We start from the raw sequence: 20581 nt of genomic DNA, 5'->3' as shown, positions 1-20581 counted from the left end.
ATGTATCACATGTGCTTCGCTGTGGGGCAGGACGCAAGTCCTAGAAACTCTCAAGGACTGTCCGAGCTCGCCGTTGCTTAACTTCAACTGCTTCGTGACCTGCGCTCTGTGCACAGGACCACTTGCCACCACATGTGCACTACTTCCCATAAATGGATATAGTTCAGTGTGTACTAAGATTTGAATTTAACACGAAATATCTTTTGTGTTTCATTGACGAGTGTGTGACAATGTTAGCTATAAAGAGGTCTGCATGCATTAATCCTGTCCCCGGCTTTCCTCGTAACAAAGACAGGTAATTGAGCGTGATTCTAATGTTCTTGGAGTGAGTGAGTGAGTGAGTGATTGAGTTAGTTGGTATAAGTTAACGCCACCTTAAGCAATACTCCAGGAATATCGCGGAGAGGGGGCTCCATAAATAGTCTCACATATTTTACTTCTGTAGGGAATAGAACCGGGTCTTCGATGTGGCTAGCGAACGCTCTAACCAGTAAGCTATCCCACCACCGTCCCTTGCTTACAAATAAGTTGGATAGGTTGAAATAAAAGTAAATATAGATATATTGGTCGATCAGATTTTGTACTCCTGTAGGGAATAGAACCCTTGTCTTCGGTGTGACAAGCCGCTCTAAACACTAATTATCCCACTACCTTCCCTTGCTAACAAATAATTTGGATAGGTTGAATTGAAAATAAATATAGATATATTTGGTCGATCAGTACAGATGTCATCCACAATAAGTAATACAAGTCTTACTATGATTCTGTAAGGAAAACTGAACCTAATACATTTTTATAATTATAAAAGTAAATACTATTTTCTCGTGATCCTTTTCTTAAAACTCCGTCATACAACTTGAACATTAAGGTGCGGTGTTTCACAACATAACAGGTGAATCCCCTTCAGTCTCCGAAGCGTGTTTGGAATGAGGTCAATATAATCACGCAGTTATGGCTTTTCTAGCAACCTTTCCAAGCAATTGCAACATACAAAATGATACACAAAACCTGTGAGTTACATAAACATAGCTAACACAAAGCATGCCTTCACCATGAAAACCACTCACGTCAATGCCTGTATATTTGTCACCGAATTCTGTATTCTCTTCTCCAGAAACACGTATTCTAATATTGTGTTCGACGTCTTATAGAAACCTATTTCGGCAGATATAACACTCAGTATATTTTTTTGCGTTGTCGTTATGAATTTAGAAACTTCAACAATCCATAGAACATGTCGACGTATAAACTTGAGCCCTCAGGTCTAAGCTCTACGACTGTGAAAGGCCTTTGTTAAAGCTTTTGAGAGACGATTGCATGACAGTTAGTTCGCTTTCTGGGACATGGCCTTGGTGAAGATAATGCCTTATTGAGACTCAAACATTTGACATGAAAACTTTCAATCGTTACATTCAAATAGTCCAATGTCACCCAACAGCAATACAGCTTATTTCGCTTCAACAATTTTGGCTACAAAGTGAATAAGAATGCAAGGGAAAAATCCTTTCAGTAATCATAAGACATTTTTGCTGATATCGGAGTCTGTTGTCAGAATCCAAATACTAATATATCGAACAAGGTCGTAACGAACTGACTGATATAGCGTCATTACATTACAAGTGTCCTCTGGTGTAGGATTTAAACATGAAAGTGATGCATTATAGAGTTTGCACTGAAAGCGATACCAGTGTTACAATGTCGCACCATTACAAGTTTCCTCTTGTGTAGACATAAAACATTAGTTAAGCATTGCATAGTGTTTGAATTGAAACTGTTACAGTGTGACTACGTCACTCTTACATATTATATCCTCTTCTGTAAAAATAAAACATAAAGACATGCATTGAAAAGTGTTTGTATTCAAACCAATACTAGTGTTACAAAGTAACTCTTGCCACAAGTTCCCTCTAATGTAGAAATACTACATAAAACTTATGCATTATGTAGGGTTTGTACTGAAACCGAATTCAAAGTTACAAAGTCACTCTTATATGTAGAATTAAAACATAAAAGTAATTAAAACATTGTGAAGTGTTTGAATTGAAACTATACCAGTGTTACAAATTCACTGATATCACAAGTTTCCTTTTGTGTAGAATAAAAAGAAAAAAGTAAACCTTTGTGTAGTGTCACAAATTCACACTTATCACAAGCTTCCTCTTGTGTAGAATAAAAAGAAAAAAGTAAACCATTGTGTAGTGTTACAAATTCACTCTTCTCACAAGTTTCCTCTTGTGTGGAATAAAAAGAAAAAAGTAAACAATTGTGTTGAGTTACAAATTCACTCTTATCACAAGTTTCCTCTTGTGTAGAAATAAAATATAAAAGTAAACCGACTCACGACAGCTCAGAGGAACCAGGCGCTAGGAAGACTGGAAGCTGGCCACACTGCACAAGCCGTTGCCAATCACTTCCAGGTCAACGTTCAGACCATCTACAGGCTGCAGCAACGTTTCCGGGCCACCAACACCACACATGATCGCCCCCGTACTGACAGACCAAGGGTGACCACAAGATAAGACCGCCATGCTGTGTGACAGCATGTACAGAATTCCTTCATGCAGGCATCCGAAACAGCACGCCAGACAGTGGGAACACACGGAAGACCAATCAGTACTGATACAGTACGCCGACGTCTTAAGAGCGGGAACCTCCATTGCCGTAGACCTTACCGTGGACCTATCCTCACCCCTCGTCATCGGCTTGAATGTCTACAGCTTTCCCTACAACACCAACACTGACGATATAGGCAATGGAGAACTGTTCTTATCACAGATGAGAGTCGGTTCTGCGTATCAACTGCAGATGGCAGAACAAGAATATGGCGATGACGTGGCCAGCGTTACTCAGACCAATGTGTTATGTAAAAGAGACTCATGTGGAGGTGCAAGCATCACGGTATGGGGTGGAATAGGCCTGAACCAGAGAGTGGGTCCTCTGGTGTTCCAGAACCTTGGTCCAGGAGGGGAGGCGGCATCACAGCGGTGCGCTACATCGACCAAGCCCTCAGACCCCACGTCATACCACATTTCGCACGTCACCGGAACAACATTTTCCAGCATGATAACGCCCGAGCCCATACTGCCAGAGCTACACGGGACTTCTTACAGCACAACGGTGTCAACATTATGCAGTGTCCAGCCCTTAGTCCTGATTTAAACCCAATTGCACATCTTTGGTGTGAAATTCAGAGGAGACTGAATAATGTCATACCAAGGCAAAACTCAGCCGATTTATTGCGCCAGGACTTTCTCAGAGTGTGGTTCCAGGTGCCAATGGCCTTCATCAATCGATTGGTGCACTCCATGCATAGACACTGTGCTGCAGATATTGCAGCTTATGGTGGTCACACTAGATACTGAAGTCAAGAGTCTGAATGGACTGCAAACGTTCACGTAATGTCTTCAAATTGTTTTGAGTTATTCATTGATGTGTCAAGATATTGTACACAAAAGATTTTTTGATCCGCTTATTATGTCCAATTCTGTAATGATTTGATTACAGTGCTTATCTAATTTTGAATTCGTACTGACGTTTCTTTTTCTGCTGAGTATATATATATCTACGGGAGAAACCTTTGAGGTTACATGAACCGATAGCTCCCTTAAGGTCGCTACAATGAAACTGTATAACAATAACATGTACATACTGTGACGTCAATGGTTGCCATGGCCTCACGGTCAAATCATGACATCAATTTCCAATCCTACTGAAGCTGTTTATCTCAATATCTGACATAATCAAATGAACTGTCATAGGAAGCCCTCAGGATTTTAAGATTCCATAAAAAAATGACATATGCCTGAGGAAAAAAGAAACAATATGAAAACAACACGTCACAATTTAATTCTGAACTCACAAAAGTCCAGAAACTCTCCGCACTGTGGCCACTTTCTGACAAAGGATCTGACAAAATTAAACATACAGTTGTCATGAATATATGATAAGGATGAAAACATATTAAAAAAAAACGTAACAGCTCAAGAAATATATTTTGATATCGGTTGTGTCCACCATATCCGTTGCTACGAGCGAGTCAGGGATTGCAGACACTAGATAATGGAAAAAGTCCTGGGATGGGATGTATTAGTGCAAATGTCAATCAAAGCCAAACTGAGAAAGTTTTTAACGCTTGGTTCTGATTCTAGCGTTGGCATCGATCCATCTCATCCCAAACAGGTCCTATTGGGAGAGATGAAACAATTACCGACCATAGCAGTACTTCATCAAAGGTACGCTGCCTCAAAGTCTTTTACTTTACAACAAAACGTGGGCGGCCTCATACTGCTGCAACGTGAAGTTACGTCCTCGAGTTTATTATGACGGTTATGAAAAACATTTGGGGATTTTATGTGCGCTTTCTGACATGATGCATATTTCGCACATGGTCGTGTTTGTACAAAGAGATGCCCTTCTCAGTGATGAGGTCGTGATGTCATCCATACTATTACACTTCCATCCCAAATCTGACGACGTTGAGTAATCTAAGCGTCTAAACGTTCTCCTGGACGTCAGTATACTCTTGCAAACCATCTGAGCGGTTCATATGGAACTAATATACTGCCAAAGTGTTGTGTTCTGAACTTTATTTGCTGTTTCTGGTTTTTGAAACAAATTGTTCAACGTTTTTTCCTCCAAAGACCCTAAAAAATGACGTTCTGGCATTGATGTGTAATTCAGGTAAGTGACAGTAGAAACTGTTGTCAATGTTTGTAGAATTTACCCGTTACAGCAGAAGATTTAACATGAAGATACAATTCCATATTTTGACATGTAGTATGTGTTCCCTTGTTGTTTTAAAATACACTTACCCATTTAAAAACACGTGTTATCTTCAGCATTTGGTAGTGGGTCATTAACAGCTGCTTGTGCTATTGTCATAATTGCATATGTACTCTGCATGTTGTCAGACAATGATCCTCTGTGTGAAAAGGGCCACTTCCCCGACAGTTCTTGAAGATATAAACACACAAGCACACACACGCACACGCACACGCACACGCACACGCACAACCTCACAACCCACACTGGATATCTAAGACGAAACGATAAACAAGTGAAGAGTACATGGGTATTTACTTTGGCTTTATTAATTTCTGTAACAAGTATTCATTCAATTTGTAATATTAGGTAAACGTTATATCCTGGTTCAGACGTCATTAGCCAATGATAGGCATGCCTTGGGTGCACGTGTCACACATGTTGCAGTACCGGGGGCAGTAGTCACAGGCCGTACTCGGTTCCGAGCAGACGTTGAGCGATGCCTGTAGAGAGGCACAGTCGGCCTTGGGATGATCCGCACACTGACTGGGGGTTGATCCTTGTCCAGAGACATTATCTGTCAATAGGCAATTACAGAGAGGTATCAGCAAACATCAAGTATAATTCAAATATTGTTTTTCTTTGGCGTAATACGCTTTTAAAGTTATTTCACACATTATTATAATCATGTAGTGAATCGAACCCGGGTCTTCGGCGTGACGAGCGAACGCTTTCACCAGTAGGCAGCCCACCGACCCTGGCAAGAATAACAGAAAAACGGAAGAAGCTTTGAGTTATACATACGACATAATCCTCCTTGTAGATGGTAACCATGGAAACAGCGTACACAATTCGAATATGATGACGAGGAGTTACACTCTGCTACTTGACATCCCGCATCAGGGAGGGGACAGACTGACAAAGAAGAAAGTACATGTATTTCTGGTGAACTCCTGTTTGATTCGGTGCTTTTAACCAATTTCGTATATACTTAGCAGCAAAAGAAACGTCAGTTTGGAATGTTCCTTCGCAGAAACGGATAACTGTAAGCTCATTTAATGTTTTGATTGTATATTTTTCACATCTCAAACTTTACCTGAGCAAACACATTCCTTTCCAAACTCAAAATGGAAACCAGGAAAATGGTCTAAAAACGTAACCTGATCTCGGAGATGGTACGGTGTTCTCCATGTTTTTTCATGCAACTCATGCTGCACGTGCTCTTCACATGGACCAGCCCTATAAAAAAAATCCCCAAACCTGGTTGAAACATTCAAATTACAGCGTCAGAAGGATGCCGTTACTCAAGACGGCTCAGAGGAACCAGGCGCTAGGAAGACTGGAAGCTGACCACACTGCACAAGCCGTTGCCAATCACTTCCAGGTCAACGTTCGGACCATCTACAGGCTGCAGCAACGTTTCCGGGCCACCAACACCACAAATGATCCCCCCCGTAATGGCAGACCAAAAGTGACCACAAGACGACAAGACCGCCATGTTGTGCAACAGCATGTACAGAATCCCTTCATACAGGCATCCGAAACAGCACGCCAGACAGTGGGAACACACGGAAGACCAATCAGTACTGATACAGTACGCCGACGTCTTAACAGCGGAAACCTCCACTTGCGTAGACCTTGCCGTGGACCTATCGTCACCCCTCGTCATCAGCGTGAACGTCTACAGTTTGCCCTACAACACTAAAACTGGCGATACAGGCAATGAGAACTGTTCTGTTCACAGATGAGAGTCGGTTCTGCGTATCAACTGCAGATGGCTGAACAAGAATATGGCGACGACGCGTTACTCAGACCAATGTGTTATGGAAAGAGACTCCTGGAATAGGCCTGAACCAGAGAGTGGGTCCTGTGGTGTTCCAGAACCTTGGTCCAGGGAGAGGAGGCGGCATCACAGCGGTGCGCTACATCGACTAAGCTCTCAGACCCCACGTCATACCACATTTTGCACGTCACCGGAACAACATTTTCCTGCATGATAACGCCCGGGCCCATACTGCCAGAGCTACACGGGACTTCCTACAGCACAACGGTGTCAACATTATGCAGCGGCCAGCCCTTAGTCCTGATTTAAACCCACTTGCACTTCTTTGGGGTGAAATCAGAGTAGACTGAATAATTTCATACCAAGGCCGAACCCAGCCTTTTTATTGCGCCAGACCTTTCTCAGAATGTGGTTCCAGGTGCCAAAGGCCTTCATCAATCAATCGGTGCACTCCATGCATAGACGCTGTGCTGCAGTTATTGCCGCTCGTGGTGGTCACACTAGATACTGAAGTCAAGAGTCTGAATGGACTGCAAACGTTCACGTAATGTCTTGAAATTGTTTTGAGTTGTTCATTGATGTATCAAGATATTGTACACAAAAGATGTTTTTGATCCGCCTTTTAAGTCCATTTCTGTAATGATTTGATTACAGTGCCTATCTAATTTTGAATTCGTACTGACAGGTTTCTTTTGCTGCTGAGTATATTTTTTAAAGACTTACTAGAACGAAGAATTGAATAGGCTGTCAGGTCTTGCTCTTTACTGGACTTTAATGAGGACATCACTTCCAGTTCATCAATGTCATTTGTCCCTTACAACATACATAAATTCTATATAACGCTTAATGCTTTCGGCCTTTGGCGCACTTACCAGGATCATCCCTCGAGAATTGAGAAAGTAAACAGTTTACCATCACAGACTGTTCCACTAATGAAGAAGCCAGGAGCACACTTCCTGCACCAGTGTTTGAAGCAGCCGTCTCTGGCAACGTCTACACAATCAGGGATCAGGATCGTGGACGGACAGGCTGACAGATATCAGATAATGTCATTGTAAACATCCAAATATATCAGAACTGAACTGGTCATGGCATGCTGCTCAGGGGGCGTCGGAAGCGCTCGTAAAAGTTGCAGCATTATATTCATCAATCAGATTATTTTTATCATCTGATATCTATTTCCGAAAATGTATAGAATATTCAAAAACTGTTTGGGTGAGTACCTGCAAGGAGATACTGTAAAAGGATTTGATTTTTAGCGATACATTAATTTTCCTTTCGCGGCTGTTTTCCCATTTACAGTAAACGGAAATTGTTTCTGATGTGAGTTAAGACTGGGTATTCTTTTGCACTGGCGGTCAGTATCTATATTCTATCTCAACTCCAGAACAAAAACAACAACCCGACCCTTAATCCATTTTCAAATTGCTTTGATCTGGAATCACTTATCTGTATTGCCCACTTTGTAAACTCAATCTACAAGGTGGTGAGTGAAGAATATAAATTTGCAATAATTAAAAGAAGTACTCAAGCGCTGTTAAACGGGGGGAGTAACTATCATATGGTTCTCTCAAGGTAGCCAAATGACTCTTCATTCATTAATGACGGATTAACGAGATTCCCACTGTCCCTATCTACTATCTACGTGTAGGTATATGGTATTTATGTCATGGTATGAATGGAACGCAAGAAAACATGCATCTGACCTGTGCATTGGTTGTTAAAGAAGAACAACCCGTCTTTGCATTTCGTGCAGGTCACCTGTCGAGGACCTGTACACTCGACTTGTTGGCAGTCAGGTCCTGTTTGAGGGCAATCTGGAAGATGGACGTAAAGATGTCAAAGAAGTGATGCAATGTACATGTGTTGTTACTATGACATGATACTGGTAGAACCACCAGGAGGGAATACTGGAATAACCAACTGTTATATAAGGTATATATAATCAGTGTCAATTGTACTAAACGATTATTAATCACGATTATTTGAAATGCTGTATTTTGTTTAGATAATTCTGATGGATTTCTTCATACTGATCCCTGGTATGTTGCAAACCAAATCTATTTCCAAAACAGCTTTACTTTTAACCGTCGGAATGTCTGTTGTTCCACATAGCATCAACAAAATTATCCGACTGGATTTTTCGGTCCGTCGATCACTTTCTCTGGTTTGATTACAACCCGCAGAAGTACTACTTTGAGGCTTCAGGCTAAATCATTGGTTGGTTTGTTGTTTAACGCCACACTTGGCATCTGGCGGCGGACTGTAAATAATCGAGTCTGGACCAGACAATCCAGTGATCAACAGCATGAGCATCGACCTACGTAATTGGGATACGATGGCATGTGTCAACCAAGACAGCGAGACTGACCACCCGATCCCGTTAATCCCCCAAACGTCAAGCATTGGTTGCTTAAGACCAATTCTAACCCGCGTCATCTCGGGTCGGCTAAATACTCCCCTATTTGAAGCAAATTGGGCGAATTACAAATGCCGGTAGGGCATGACATGCTTACACTTTTCGTGAACACCTGGTGTCATCACTGACTTTCATTGGCCCGTGAACATGTCTTTCACCGCTATGTTACCCTTTACACCAAATGGAATCAGTCAATACTGGGTAATCTTTTCACTGACGTTACAGTCAAACAACCTTGTGTCGAAGTGGAAGGAATCTATGTAAACTATTCGAGTAATCCCATTTTCGACACAACACAAAAAAAACGGGGAATACAAAAATATTTACACAGGGAACAAACAATTACTTCGTTACAACAGTATGTTGGACACATGAAAGACACAAAGGTGTTGCTAGACGTTGTATGGGTTGCTGGACGTTGCTGGACGCTGTATGGGTTTATAAGTGAGTGTGCGTGTGTGTGTGTGTGTGTGTGAGAGAGAGAGAGAGAGAGAGAGAGAGTGAGTATGTGTGTGTGTGAGTGTATTGATATATGGAGAGAAAGAGGGGGAAACTCGTCACACGTAAAGACCTTTTGCACCTGGTCCAGTAACATTCTGATGTACACATCCCTAATGCTTCATGAAACAACTATCATTCGATGTGAGGATGATCTCACCTGAACAGGTGTTTCCTGTGAGATAGAAGCTCGGATAACAGCTGGTGCAGTGGACGTCGGTGGCGGAGGAGCAGATCAGATCACGGCATCCAGCATGGGGGCGGGGGCATACTGTTTCAGAATACCATCATGAAATATATAAATAAAATGAAAGTCTTCATGACCACACGGAAATGTATCTGAGACTTTTGATTACGTGCCTAATTATATAGTGGTATGTAAATTCTGTTTTGACCATTCAAGTACAAAAAGGCGAGGCCCTTTACATTCATAAAATGTGAAACAGCTGCAATGTTCTGTTAACGTTGGCCACTGGCTAACACACCAATAGAACCGAAACCACGAGTCCCGATCCACAAAGTGTTCGTAACATTACGACCTGTCGTAAATACAACGAATGTCGTGGATGTTCGGTGTTAGCCAACGACATTCGTAGTTTTTACGACAGGTCGTAACGTTACGAAAGCTTTGTGGATCGGGACCATGATTCGTATATTACAAACCGAGCACCTACTGCCCGGAAGTGGTCTGTCATTCCATCAATGCTTCCGTCCAATTTGTAATTACAGTGTTTCAACCATCCTACGGTGGTGTTTTCTAGATGTTGCTTACAATGATTCAACCATTCAGCGGTAGTGTTATCTCAAGTTACCTTCACTGTTTCAACCAATCTGCTGTTGTGTTATCTAGAATAAACAGATGGGGTATCTGTCCTGTTTCAAACATTCTATTATAGTGTTATTCTTTGGTGATGACTAGTGGGAACAATGGGACTTGATAATTTCGTGGGAAATACTGTCAGTGTTTTCAGACTATAGTGCCCGTTGTTGTAACGAAATATGTGTAGCATAGATAGATTCATTTTATGCCAAATGCCAAGCACAATTCTATAGATGCCTCATCTATAGCAATTCCATCAATCGGTATTCCATCCATCCAATCAACATAGTGGGAAATGTTTAAGTGTGTGAGTGAAGTTAGTTTTACGCCGCACCCAGTAATATTCCAGCTTTGCTGTGCAGACGCTTTCCGTGTTGTCACAACCCCTAGTGTACAGTACACAACCCTGTGCACTTAATAGAACCCGCGAATCCGTTGGTATATGACCAGATGGTGGCCACATGAATACGTGCAAACACCTAGTTGCGGGTACAGCAACGTGCAGTAAACTTGGACAAAAAAAGTGTGTGATTATGAGTCCCAGTCCACCCAGCTGTGAATGGATTCCTCGTAAGGATTGGAAAGCCACATTAACTTGGTGCGCCTAGTGGCTGCAAGAGTTGTATGTTCCCCAGGGAGTTTTGATTGAAACTACGATGTGCTGTTTGAGCTTGGCATCCAATGATCGAGGGAAAGTCAAATGCCTATCAGCAGCTGAGCTGGATATTTGCGCTATACAAATGCTATAATAATAATAATAATAATAATAATAATATATGGCGGAGGTCTGTAAATAATCGAGTCTGGTTCAGACAATCCAGTGATCAACAGCATGAGCATCGACCTACGCAGTTGGTAACCGATGACATGTGTCAACCAAGTCAGCGAGCCTGACCACCCGATCCCGAGCTTTTCCTAAGCGCCAGGCCTTGTGTTATAGTATGTATTTTGTGGGTGTGATTTTGTAATGTGTTTTTTTTTTGGTGTTTTTATTTTATCTATTTGTTTGTTGCTGTTTTGTTTCTAGTTTGTTCTCTTTCTATTTTGTTCACGTTGCAGAGGCAACGTGTCGGGCACACACAGACTTCATATCAGGAGCTTAGCTCATACACAGTGTAAACTTCTGCATAAAACCAGATGTACTGCAGTGGTGTTGTTTTCTATATATGATAGTTTAGTTTTTCTCGTTTTCAAGTAACCGTTTGGACATCAAAAGTACGATTGTTTCGCTGTTAATCAGAGCAATTTGATCAGTGCCACATCTTTAGTGAAAGCAATGGTACGGGACACATATCGTACAGTGGTCGCACAGTTGTGTTTCTTTCTTGCAAAAGGATCCGCTGATCGTTGACTCCTGACTGACTGACTGAGTTTGGTTTTACGCCGCTTTTAGCAATATTCCAGCAACATCACCGCGGGGGACACCAGAATTTGGCTTCACGCATTGTACCCCATTCTCTTCCCACAGAGGTTACTTGTCATATCTTCCTACGAACCTCTGTTCTAATACGGCCATATTTCCCGGTTCTTGTAAAATCCGCTAGCGGCAAAAGATCGCAACACGAATTATCTCCCTTCTTTCTATCCAATCAGAACACGTGTTACATCGACCTAGATTCAACTTGACTAACACAAGCAAATGTGGGGCCACAAATATCCCCCATCTGCCGGGGACTTGTGTTGATGTTACACACAAGACGTTTAATGGCTAGCTTGTCCGTTGTCAACGAGGGCGATGGAGACGCCACTGATCCGCCATAACATGACTGAGTTCTGTCTAGAAGAAACTTTTGCGTATCGCGCAGGGGAAGAAGTTTAATTTTCTCGAAGCATACGGAAATTACCGAGGCCTTGCGAATGATCAATTTTGAAACAACGTCGCTGATTGCACAACTAAATCTGATTGCCTCCAATCACGAGTCTTGAACGCTCACACCATGAAAGGGCCGTATTAGAATAGAAGTTACGTAGGAAGGTATGACAGGAGTAACCTCTGTGGGAATTCGAACCCGGGTCTTCAGCGTGACAAGCGCGACTTTGACTCCTGTATTCAGTACACATATGGTCTAAGACATGCTTTCATCAAGGTCGTGGCTTTCATCAAAGTTGTGCGTAATAGTAAATGTGTCGTTGGCATTTCTAATCATGATGCATCAGTCACAAGCATGTATAATACAAATCCCTATTTTGACTTCTACTATAAATTTCGTTGTTTTGGGTTGGTTCTTGGAGTTTTTTGTGTTTTTTTTATTTTTGTAGAAAATACTTTCACGTGAACAGTAGACTTGCCTTTGCATGTGTTCGTGATGGCTGCCAAGGTCACCAATATCAGGTATTAGTATTTGACAGTGATTCCTACCACAAACGATGATGCTGTGATTGACTGACTGATTTTGATGCATCACTGTTTGCTGTGTATCCTGCAGCTATTAACTGTACATCAAAGTATATTCTTAACCTACCCTCGCAAGCACCAGCTTTTCGGTAGAATCCCTGCTCGCACCTGCTGCACCTCCTGAAGAAGACACTGGATGATGTCTCCTCCTCCTCGCAGTGCAGGATGGGTGTGCAGGGTGGACACGCTGAAACAAATACGGAGTTTCAAACACAAATCGGGCAGTAGGGTAGCCTAGTGGTTAAAACGCCGAGGACCCAAGTTCACTATGTGAGAGGCCCATTTCTGGTGTCCCCCGCCATGGTATTGCTGGAGTATTGCTAAAGAAGTAACAGTCACTCACTCAAATATAAATATCTATTTCTACCACAATGAATTTTATGGAAGCTACAATCTCTTCAAACTAACCCCTGCACTGTCCATGGACGACTGTCCATGGTCACGCCGAAGACCCAGGCTCGATTTCCCACATAGGTACAATGTGTTAAGCCCATTTCTGGTGTCCCCCACCGTGATATTGCTGGAATATTGCTAAAAGTGGCGTAAAACCAAACTCACTCACTCACTCATTATTTTCCCATTCTAGATATAAACAAAAAACGAAATCAACGGCTATTTTACTTCCTCATAAGTAGGCAGTGGTGCAGCCTCCTGTTTAAAGCTTTCGCTCGTCACGCAAAAGAAGCTAGTTCGAACTCATTCATTCCTGCAAACATGATATCAGCGATACGGAAGCTCGAAGTTAAAATTATTTTTAGCAATATCACATTCAATTCTCTCTATTTCCCAGCTGAAATACTGAAAAATACATGTATACCCAATCCATGACAAATTCCATTTCCGGTATAATTTACCTGTTTCTCTACATGTTCGTGCAGGTGTCTGTAAAAAAAATGTTTCATATTATAATGTGTCAGTGTAATTCATCGTGAAACAGTGATGCAATTGTACTACATTGCTTGTTAAGATCCAATTTGGATAGTGTTAAGTGGTGTGTTTGTTACTATTTTCAGACTGGGAGTCAAAAGTAATATAGACGTTTCTAGAACTCATCAACTAATACAACATAAAGTTAAAACCTCCTAGAAGGTATTTAGACACGCACATTTACATCTCATCTCATTTTCAAGACCAGTCTGCCATATAGCTGGAACATTGCTTAGTGCGGCGTAAAACTAAACTCACAAGACCAGTAGTCTGGGAAGACTGTTACGTTCACCCTGGCCATCCAGTCTAGGCCTGGTTCGTAAGCCTGACCACTGTTGCTGCTTGGAGAACACTATTGTCACCTATTTCATTACATATACCACTGCTATTTTATATCCTATTGCCTTTGTAACTGTACTGTCTTGGTCATTACTTTACATTAATATGCATTGATTTGTAAACCTATTTGATTTCATGATACAATAGATAATTCAAAACATTTCTTGGGTTGTAATTGGTTTGACACCTATTTCTTTTACTACATATTTCTGGTCCCTGGGAAAATGGCACATTAATAGTGTTACGCATATATTTACTCTTGAAAAGGAAGGGGAACCTGAACTTTCAATTTGGATAGGAAGTATATTAAGCGTTAACAAACTTTTCAAAGACAGACATCTTATGAAGGCACCACCATTTCTCGGTATCACCACCCCTAAACACAACGCATGGGATGCACGTGCACAACGAAGTATCCCCATATACGTGCATGGGATGTCATTCTTGATTCTGACGGTATTCAAGAAGGTCGATAAATCACTGTAGAGCGATTACTGTACAAACAACTATGGTCATAAGCAAGTGCAAGTGGCGATGCACTCTCAAAGCATTCATTGCTATCATATCAACATTGATTGACTCCGATATAACTCCATTATTTTTCAATCATGAATTGAAATATGTGAATGAATGTATTTATCCAGATATGACATATGATATATATCCAGATATGACATATGATATATATCCAGATATGACGCATGATACCCACCAGGAGACTAATTGTAACGTTAACATCAGAGAATAGTGGAGGTGTGCCAGAGTCCGTGGCCCGCACCAACACAGCAACCTGGCTAGTGTCACTGTTCATGAGAGGAACGACCACGGAGAGGACACCGGTGACACCGTCCACGGCGAAGTGGGAGTCGAGGTCGATTGGGTAGGTCCGGCTGATGCTGTACCTCACCTGGGCATTGACCCCAATGTCGGCGTCTGTGGTCTTTGGAAGATAAAGTTAATATATGTATACTATTAGTATTGGTGTTGCGCTGTTTAAATTGTAATGTCAGCTGCAAATGGACATAGATTTTAAACGTTAACTTTGATTATGAAAAACATATTTTATTCCACTTTGCCATATTATATATATATATATTATATATATATATATATATGTGTGTGTGTGTGTGTGTAAATGTTTGCAATTTCCTTGAACACCTAGATATATTTTTTCTGAAGATGTTTCCACTTTTGTTGTTGCTGACTGAAAATACGCTTAGTAGCATCCCTGAGTACTGCTATACTAGTTTCGTGAGGGTACTGAAGAGGAAGCAAATGTAGGCAATGTCATCATAGTTAAGGTTAAAAGACGTAAAAGGTGTGTAATTTGTATTGAGGAAAATGTCCTTTTTGCATCCACGTAACTTTTAGTATAGATGCTTGTTGGCAATAAAAAAGGTGTCCAGATAAAAGCCTTGCATCAGCGTGACTGCATTAATCGGTTACTGGTAGATTTAACAACATGTAGAAACCAAATATCGTTTGTTTCATTGTTTCAAACTATGAAGGAACAGCTAACGTGAGCTTGCGCACAATACCTTGCATTTGGTAAACTCACCGACACAATGATGGGTTTACTAAAGGAGGTTTCATTTTCTTTCAAATACCCGTCGTAGTCTCTTCTGAATACCGGTGCATTATCGTTGACGTCCGTGATGCTGACAGTGAGCTGAGCGGTGTCCTTCCATCCTCCGGGGTCTGTGGCCTCCACCGATATGTAGTACACAGACTTGGTCTCTCTGTCCAGCTGGTCAGAGGCCACAGTTACGAGACCAGAGGAATCGATGGAGAACCTTGAACAGAGATGTCGCAGAAACGAATATATTCAGATACAAATGTGTAGGATATTAATATTCTCATGTACACTGTTGAAAAACAAGAAACAGCGTTTTCAGCATTTCATTTCGATATATTTTGACAGCAGTCGTCATTTGTCATATGGTTGAATCCCGTTAATCATGTCGTGGTTGTTTGTGCACTGTGCATAAACGCATCCCAAAATGTGTCTCTAAATGTTTGGCATAGAAAATGATACATGAAAAGTGCATGCAGAAAAAAGTTTTCCACGTAATGCACGTGCAATGTGTCGGGAACAATAGTATAGACATTGATATATAAAAGGCCAAACCAAACTCATCATTTAATTACACAATTTACGACTAAACAAAGATTAAAATGCCAAGGTTGAATGCCACTGACCGAAATATCGCCATTGAACAATTGGAACCAGGACAGTTCCAGTCTGCCGTTGCAAGACTCCAACGTCCAAAACACACCCTATCTCGATTATGGCATCGATATATCCGGTTCGATTCGACCTAAGATCGTCAAAGAAGTGGAAGACCAAGAGTGGCCACTCATGCTAAGTACCGATTCGTCCGGGTGTTTCTCCTAAGTCACCGATTTGCTACAGCATCGAACATTGCAGGACAGGTGCCTTAAGGATTTCCTACCAAACCATCAGAAATCGTCTGAGAGAAGTGACAATTCAAACACATCGACCGAACATTGGACCTGTCCTGACGCGACTACACAGGCAACAATGTGTCCAATGGTGCAACAGAGTACAGGCATGGTACCTGGGGAACTGGGGACGCGTTTGGTTCGGTGACGAATCGCGTTTCCTCCTGCAACGACGAACGTCACCAAGACCGTTTTGCGCTAATCTGCGTTCGAAAGGAGGACAGATTTGGTGGAGACAGCGTCAATGTGTGGGGGATCACGTCCTACAAGGGTAGATCAGAGCTAGTGGTGGTTCAAGGCAATTTTACAGCAAATTGCTACATAGACCAAATCCTGCGACCGCAACAAATTGTTAACCGCCAGAGGGAGCTGTTTCAACCTGACAACACTCAACCCCACATAGCTCGTGTAACAGGTGCCTATCTCGCCACAGCAAACGTCAATGTCCTTCCCTGGCCTTCCAAATCGCCTGATTTGAACCCTATCGAGCCTTATGGGACGGACTTGATCGACGCGTCAACATCGTCGCCGTTGTCCCCAGACATTTGCAGAGGTTTGCCAACGCGTTGCAGGAGGAATTGCGAAGAATTCCTCAAGCAAAAATCAGACGACTTAATACGTTTAATACATTTCCTTATTTTTAGCCTTTTTGAAGAGTTTATTAATATGCATACATCTATACGCACATGATGCAAACCAACAATCTACCAGTTAACACGTACAATAAATACATGCAATACATCCAATGCATACAAATAATATATACGTTATATACAGTACATACAGGAAATAATGCGATAAACATATACAAGAAAAATATACCGTATATACCACACATACACACGTACAAGAGATCAGGAGACGGAAGAGATCCAGACACACAATAGATCAGGAGACACAAGAGATCAAAAGACAAAAGAGCTTGGGAGACTCAAGAGAACGATAGACACAAGATATCAAGAGACACAAGAGATCGTGAGACACAAGCGCCCGGGAGGCTCAAGAGATCGACAGACACAAGAGATCAGGAGACACAAGACATTAAGACGAACAAGAAATCAAGAGACCCAAGATATCAGGAGACAAGAAGATATCAAGACGAACAAGATATTAAGAGACACAAGAGATCAGGGGACGCAAGAGGTCGGGAGGCACAAGAGATCAGGAGACACAAGATATCAAGACGAGCAAGAGATCGTGAGACACAACATATTGTGGAGTAACAATCAAGGTAGGTTGTTACTCGCTGATAGCATGTGAATATTTCACTAATGCGAAAATTATGCGTTCAAACACACAATTACATGGATGCTTACATTCCGTCGCCATCCCGTAGTGCATAAGATACAAATCCGAAGTTCGGCAGATCCTTGTCTATAGCCTGAAAAGAGTAGCATTGACAGAATGAACGGAAATACGTGTCACAGTATTGATATTCTTTGTTTCACGTTACAGAACACATGTGTGACAGTGGTTTTACTTTACAATTATATCCTTTTCAAGGATCCGCTGATCGGGGAGTCCAATTCCCGAATTATGATAAGTCGTTTGCAACATACGTGGGAGCCATTTTGTACAGTTCGTCTTGTTTATCACAATACTAAGAAATGCCCAAACAATACTCAAAGGCAAAGGTTTGTCTTATAATGTATTTTACTATTCTTTATTTTACACTTAATCCATCACCCAACAGGGCCCTGTCAGTGGTTGCATGCGTTTTTCGTGCTTTCAAGAAGTCCGTAGAAAATAGGCATAAAATATGCCCTTTAAAAAGGGTGGGTCTAAAGCTCGAATCATTGTCACCAAAGCCATTGTGTAGACGTCAACGGGTCCGAAAAACACAAATTTGGAAGAATCTGCTTGCATTTCTCTATGCTACGTCCTACTGAAAAGGAATGATGGCGAGTCACTGGAATGCTTAAAACAGCAGTTTAACGTGCATAGGAACACCGTACACGGCTTGTGGAAACGTTATCAGACCGTCCCCGATCGCGATGTGGCCGTCCACCTGTTACCACGCAACAGGTTCTGCGCTAAAGATTCCTACCAGCCACACTGACAGCCCAAACAGTTTCTGGTGTCAGTTGGATATCGGCAAGGACCATTTGTCGGACACGGAATACGTGCTAGACGTCCTGCCAGACGACAAATTCTGACATTAAGTCACCAACGTCTACGACTGCAGTGGTGCAGGTAACATCTGCGGTGGAGAACACGTGGATGGCGACATGTTCTCTTCACTGACGAGTCCAGATTCTTCCTGCATCGAGATGAAGGCCGAACCCGAGTTTACCGGCGACGTGGTGAGCATTATATTAGGAACTGTGTCCTTCAGGTCGATTGTTTTGGCCTCAGTAGAATGATGGTTTGGGTTTGGATAACGATTGCTGGACGTACACCTTTGCTTGCCACCAATGGACATTTAACGAGTCTCAGGTACAGAGACCAATTTATTTATCCAGTCGTCATACCATCTCTCCAGCAGAACGGTCCAGGAATGATCTTCAAGCAGGGCAATGCCAGACCTCCTTTCGCCAGCGGGGTTCAGCCATTCTTGGCGCAGTCAACGGCCAACCCTGGTTCGATAAATCCCCAGATCCCACGTAATGGGGAGGATAACATAAACATATCAGTTGTTAATTCACATATCTTACTTCAAGTCAACCACAATAACTTTTGCCTTTGAGTATATATGACAGCGGAACGTACAAAAACAGTAGTGACAAAGACTGATTGATGTCATGACATCACATTCCGTCTTGGTCATGACAAATGTAGAGGTAGAGGTGGTGTGGCCAGTATTGGTTTAGAACTGGTTAACACGGTACATATGCCGTCACTGTTACGACAGATGTCTAGACAGTACAACCCTCCCGGACAGAGGCAGTGTGGTTGGAATTACATGTTACATGGTTACAAATACCTTGACGCTGATGACAGATGTGGAGACGCTGCTACCCTCCTGGACAGATGATGTAGGCAGTGTGCGTGAAGTTATATGTTACATTGTTACAAATACCTTGACGGTGATGATAGATGTGGAGACGCTGCTACCCTCCGGGACAGATGCGCTGTATTCTGACATGGTAAAGTTGGGACTGTTGTCATTCTGATTTGTTATATTCAGCTGAATGGTGGTAGATGCACTGTTTCTCTCTCGTGTGGAGGTTTCGTTGGCCCAAACCTGGATATTTACAGGGTAAAGATGAAGTGCTCAAAGAATAGAATCATAATGATATTGTAGTGGAGCCTCATTGTATACCGGGAGAATGTAATACATCTATGAAGAGTGTTTCATCCACCAATAATCTCAAGGAAGTAACATTCATTTCTATGTTGGTGATATGTGTAAATATAAAGTCTGTTATATTGTCTAGCATAAAACGCAGCGCGAGTCAACACTGATCATAATGTTTAATAACGATCAGCTGAAACTGTGCAAAAACTCGTTAGAGAAATGAATACGTTACCTCTCTATAAAGTATAACAACCCGAGACCTATCTATTATGAGGATGTAGATGATGATTTGGCTTACATGGGTGTCACTCCTTAACTGTTTCAGTGTTCCATTTCAACACCACTCCAATGTCACGTAGGGAGAGCTAATATGTTGTAGCTCGCAACACGTCGTTGCTATAAAAGACACAATGGTTTTATTTGCGTAGCTATGTATGTTGTGTTACCATCAGTGTAATGCTCTGTTTCTGTTCATAATCCAGGACGATGTTATCCTTCACTCTGATCAGCAGGTTTGTGGACCCCTGGACAGTGGACGGGACAATCTCGAAGTACATCGATGAATATGAATCAAGTGTCAGCGATAGCTTGGCGTTGTCCCCCTTTATGATAAGAAATATGCTTGATATTATTCAGATACAACAGTGGTCATGCATTTACAGTCTATTGGTGTGATATCTAGACAGGTGGAACCTGTTAAGTCTAATGTCATTTATTCATTAAGGCAAACATTGTTTAAGAAAAAGGCAACACCCAGATTGTATCAGTTATGGCATTGTATGTGTGGTTAGTTGTTTAACGCCGCACTCGGCAGTATCCATTGCAAATAGTATAACAGGGAATGCATATTCAGTGTAAGTAATTTGGTGGACAATAGAATCAGCCTGCTCAATTCACTGCTATTAGAATTGGAAACATATCAGACAAAGAATATCTTG

General features: G+C 41.9%; 1 protein-coding gene across 1 annotated transcript; it reads right to left on the bottom strand.

Moving 5' to 3' along the window:
• Positions 1-5068: 5068 nt before the first annotated feature.
• LOC124269055 (protein dachsous-like) lies at positions 5069-20263 on the bottom strand. The gene is made up of 12 exons (XM_046704072.1): positions 20090-20263; positions 19425-19589; positions 17722-17786; positions 15501-15735; positions 14655-14882; positions 13531-13558; positions 12744-12863; positions 9622-9732; positions 8251-8361; positions 7457-7573; positions 5566-5676; positions 5069-5338 (listed from the first exon to the last, which is right to left on the bottom strand). Exons 1-12 carry the CDS (start codon positions 20198-20200, stop codon positions 5160-5162), a joined length of 1581 nt encoding a protein of 526 aa, XP_046560028.1. The 5' UTR covers positions 20201-20263; the 3' UTR covers positions 5069-5159.
• Positions 20264-20581: the final 318 nt, after the last annotated feature.

The sequence above is a fragment of the Haliotis rubra genome, unplaced genomic scaffold (genome assembly GCF_003918875.1).
Source record: "Haliotis rubra isolate DU_JTF1 unplaced genomic scaffold, ASM391887v1 Scf1415, whole genome shotgun sequence".
In the NCBI taxonomy this organism is placed as follows: domain Eukaryota; kingdom Metazoa; phylum Mollusca; class Gastropoda; order Lepetellida; family Haliotidae; genus Haliotis; species Haliotis rubra.
Note: the sequence above shows the minus strand (reverse complement) of the source record. Positions and strands in the feature narration are given on the sequence as shown.

What these genes read in the sequence shown, in the direction of transcription:
- LOC124269055 (XM_046704072.1), bottom strand. Translation starts at nt 20,200, where the DNA reads ATGTACTTCGAGATTGTCCCGTCCACTGTCCAGGGGTCCACAAACCTG. An exon ending in CTACGGGATGGCGACGGAAT is followed by an intron (nt 15,736 to 17,721) that starts GTAAGCATCCAT and finishes TCTCTGTTCAAG; the next exon opens with GTTCTCCATCGATTCCTCTG. An exon ending in TAGTGGAACAGTCTGTGATG is followed by an intron (nt 5,677 to 7,456) that starts GTAAACTGTTTA and finishes CTTCTTTGTCAG; the next exon opens with TCTGTCCCCTCCCTGATGCG.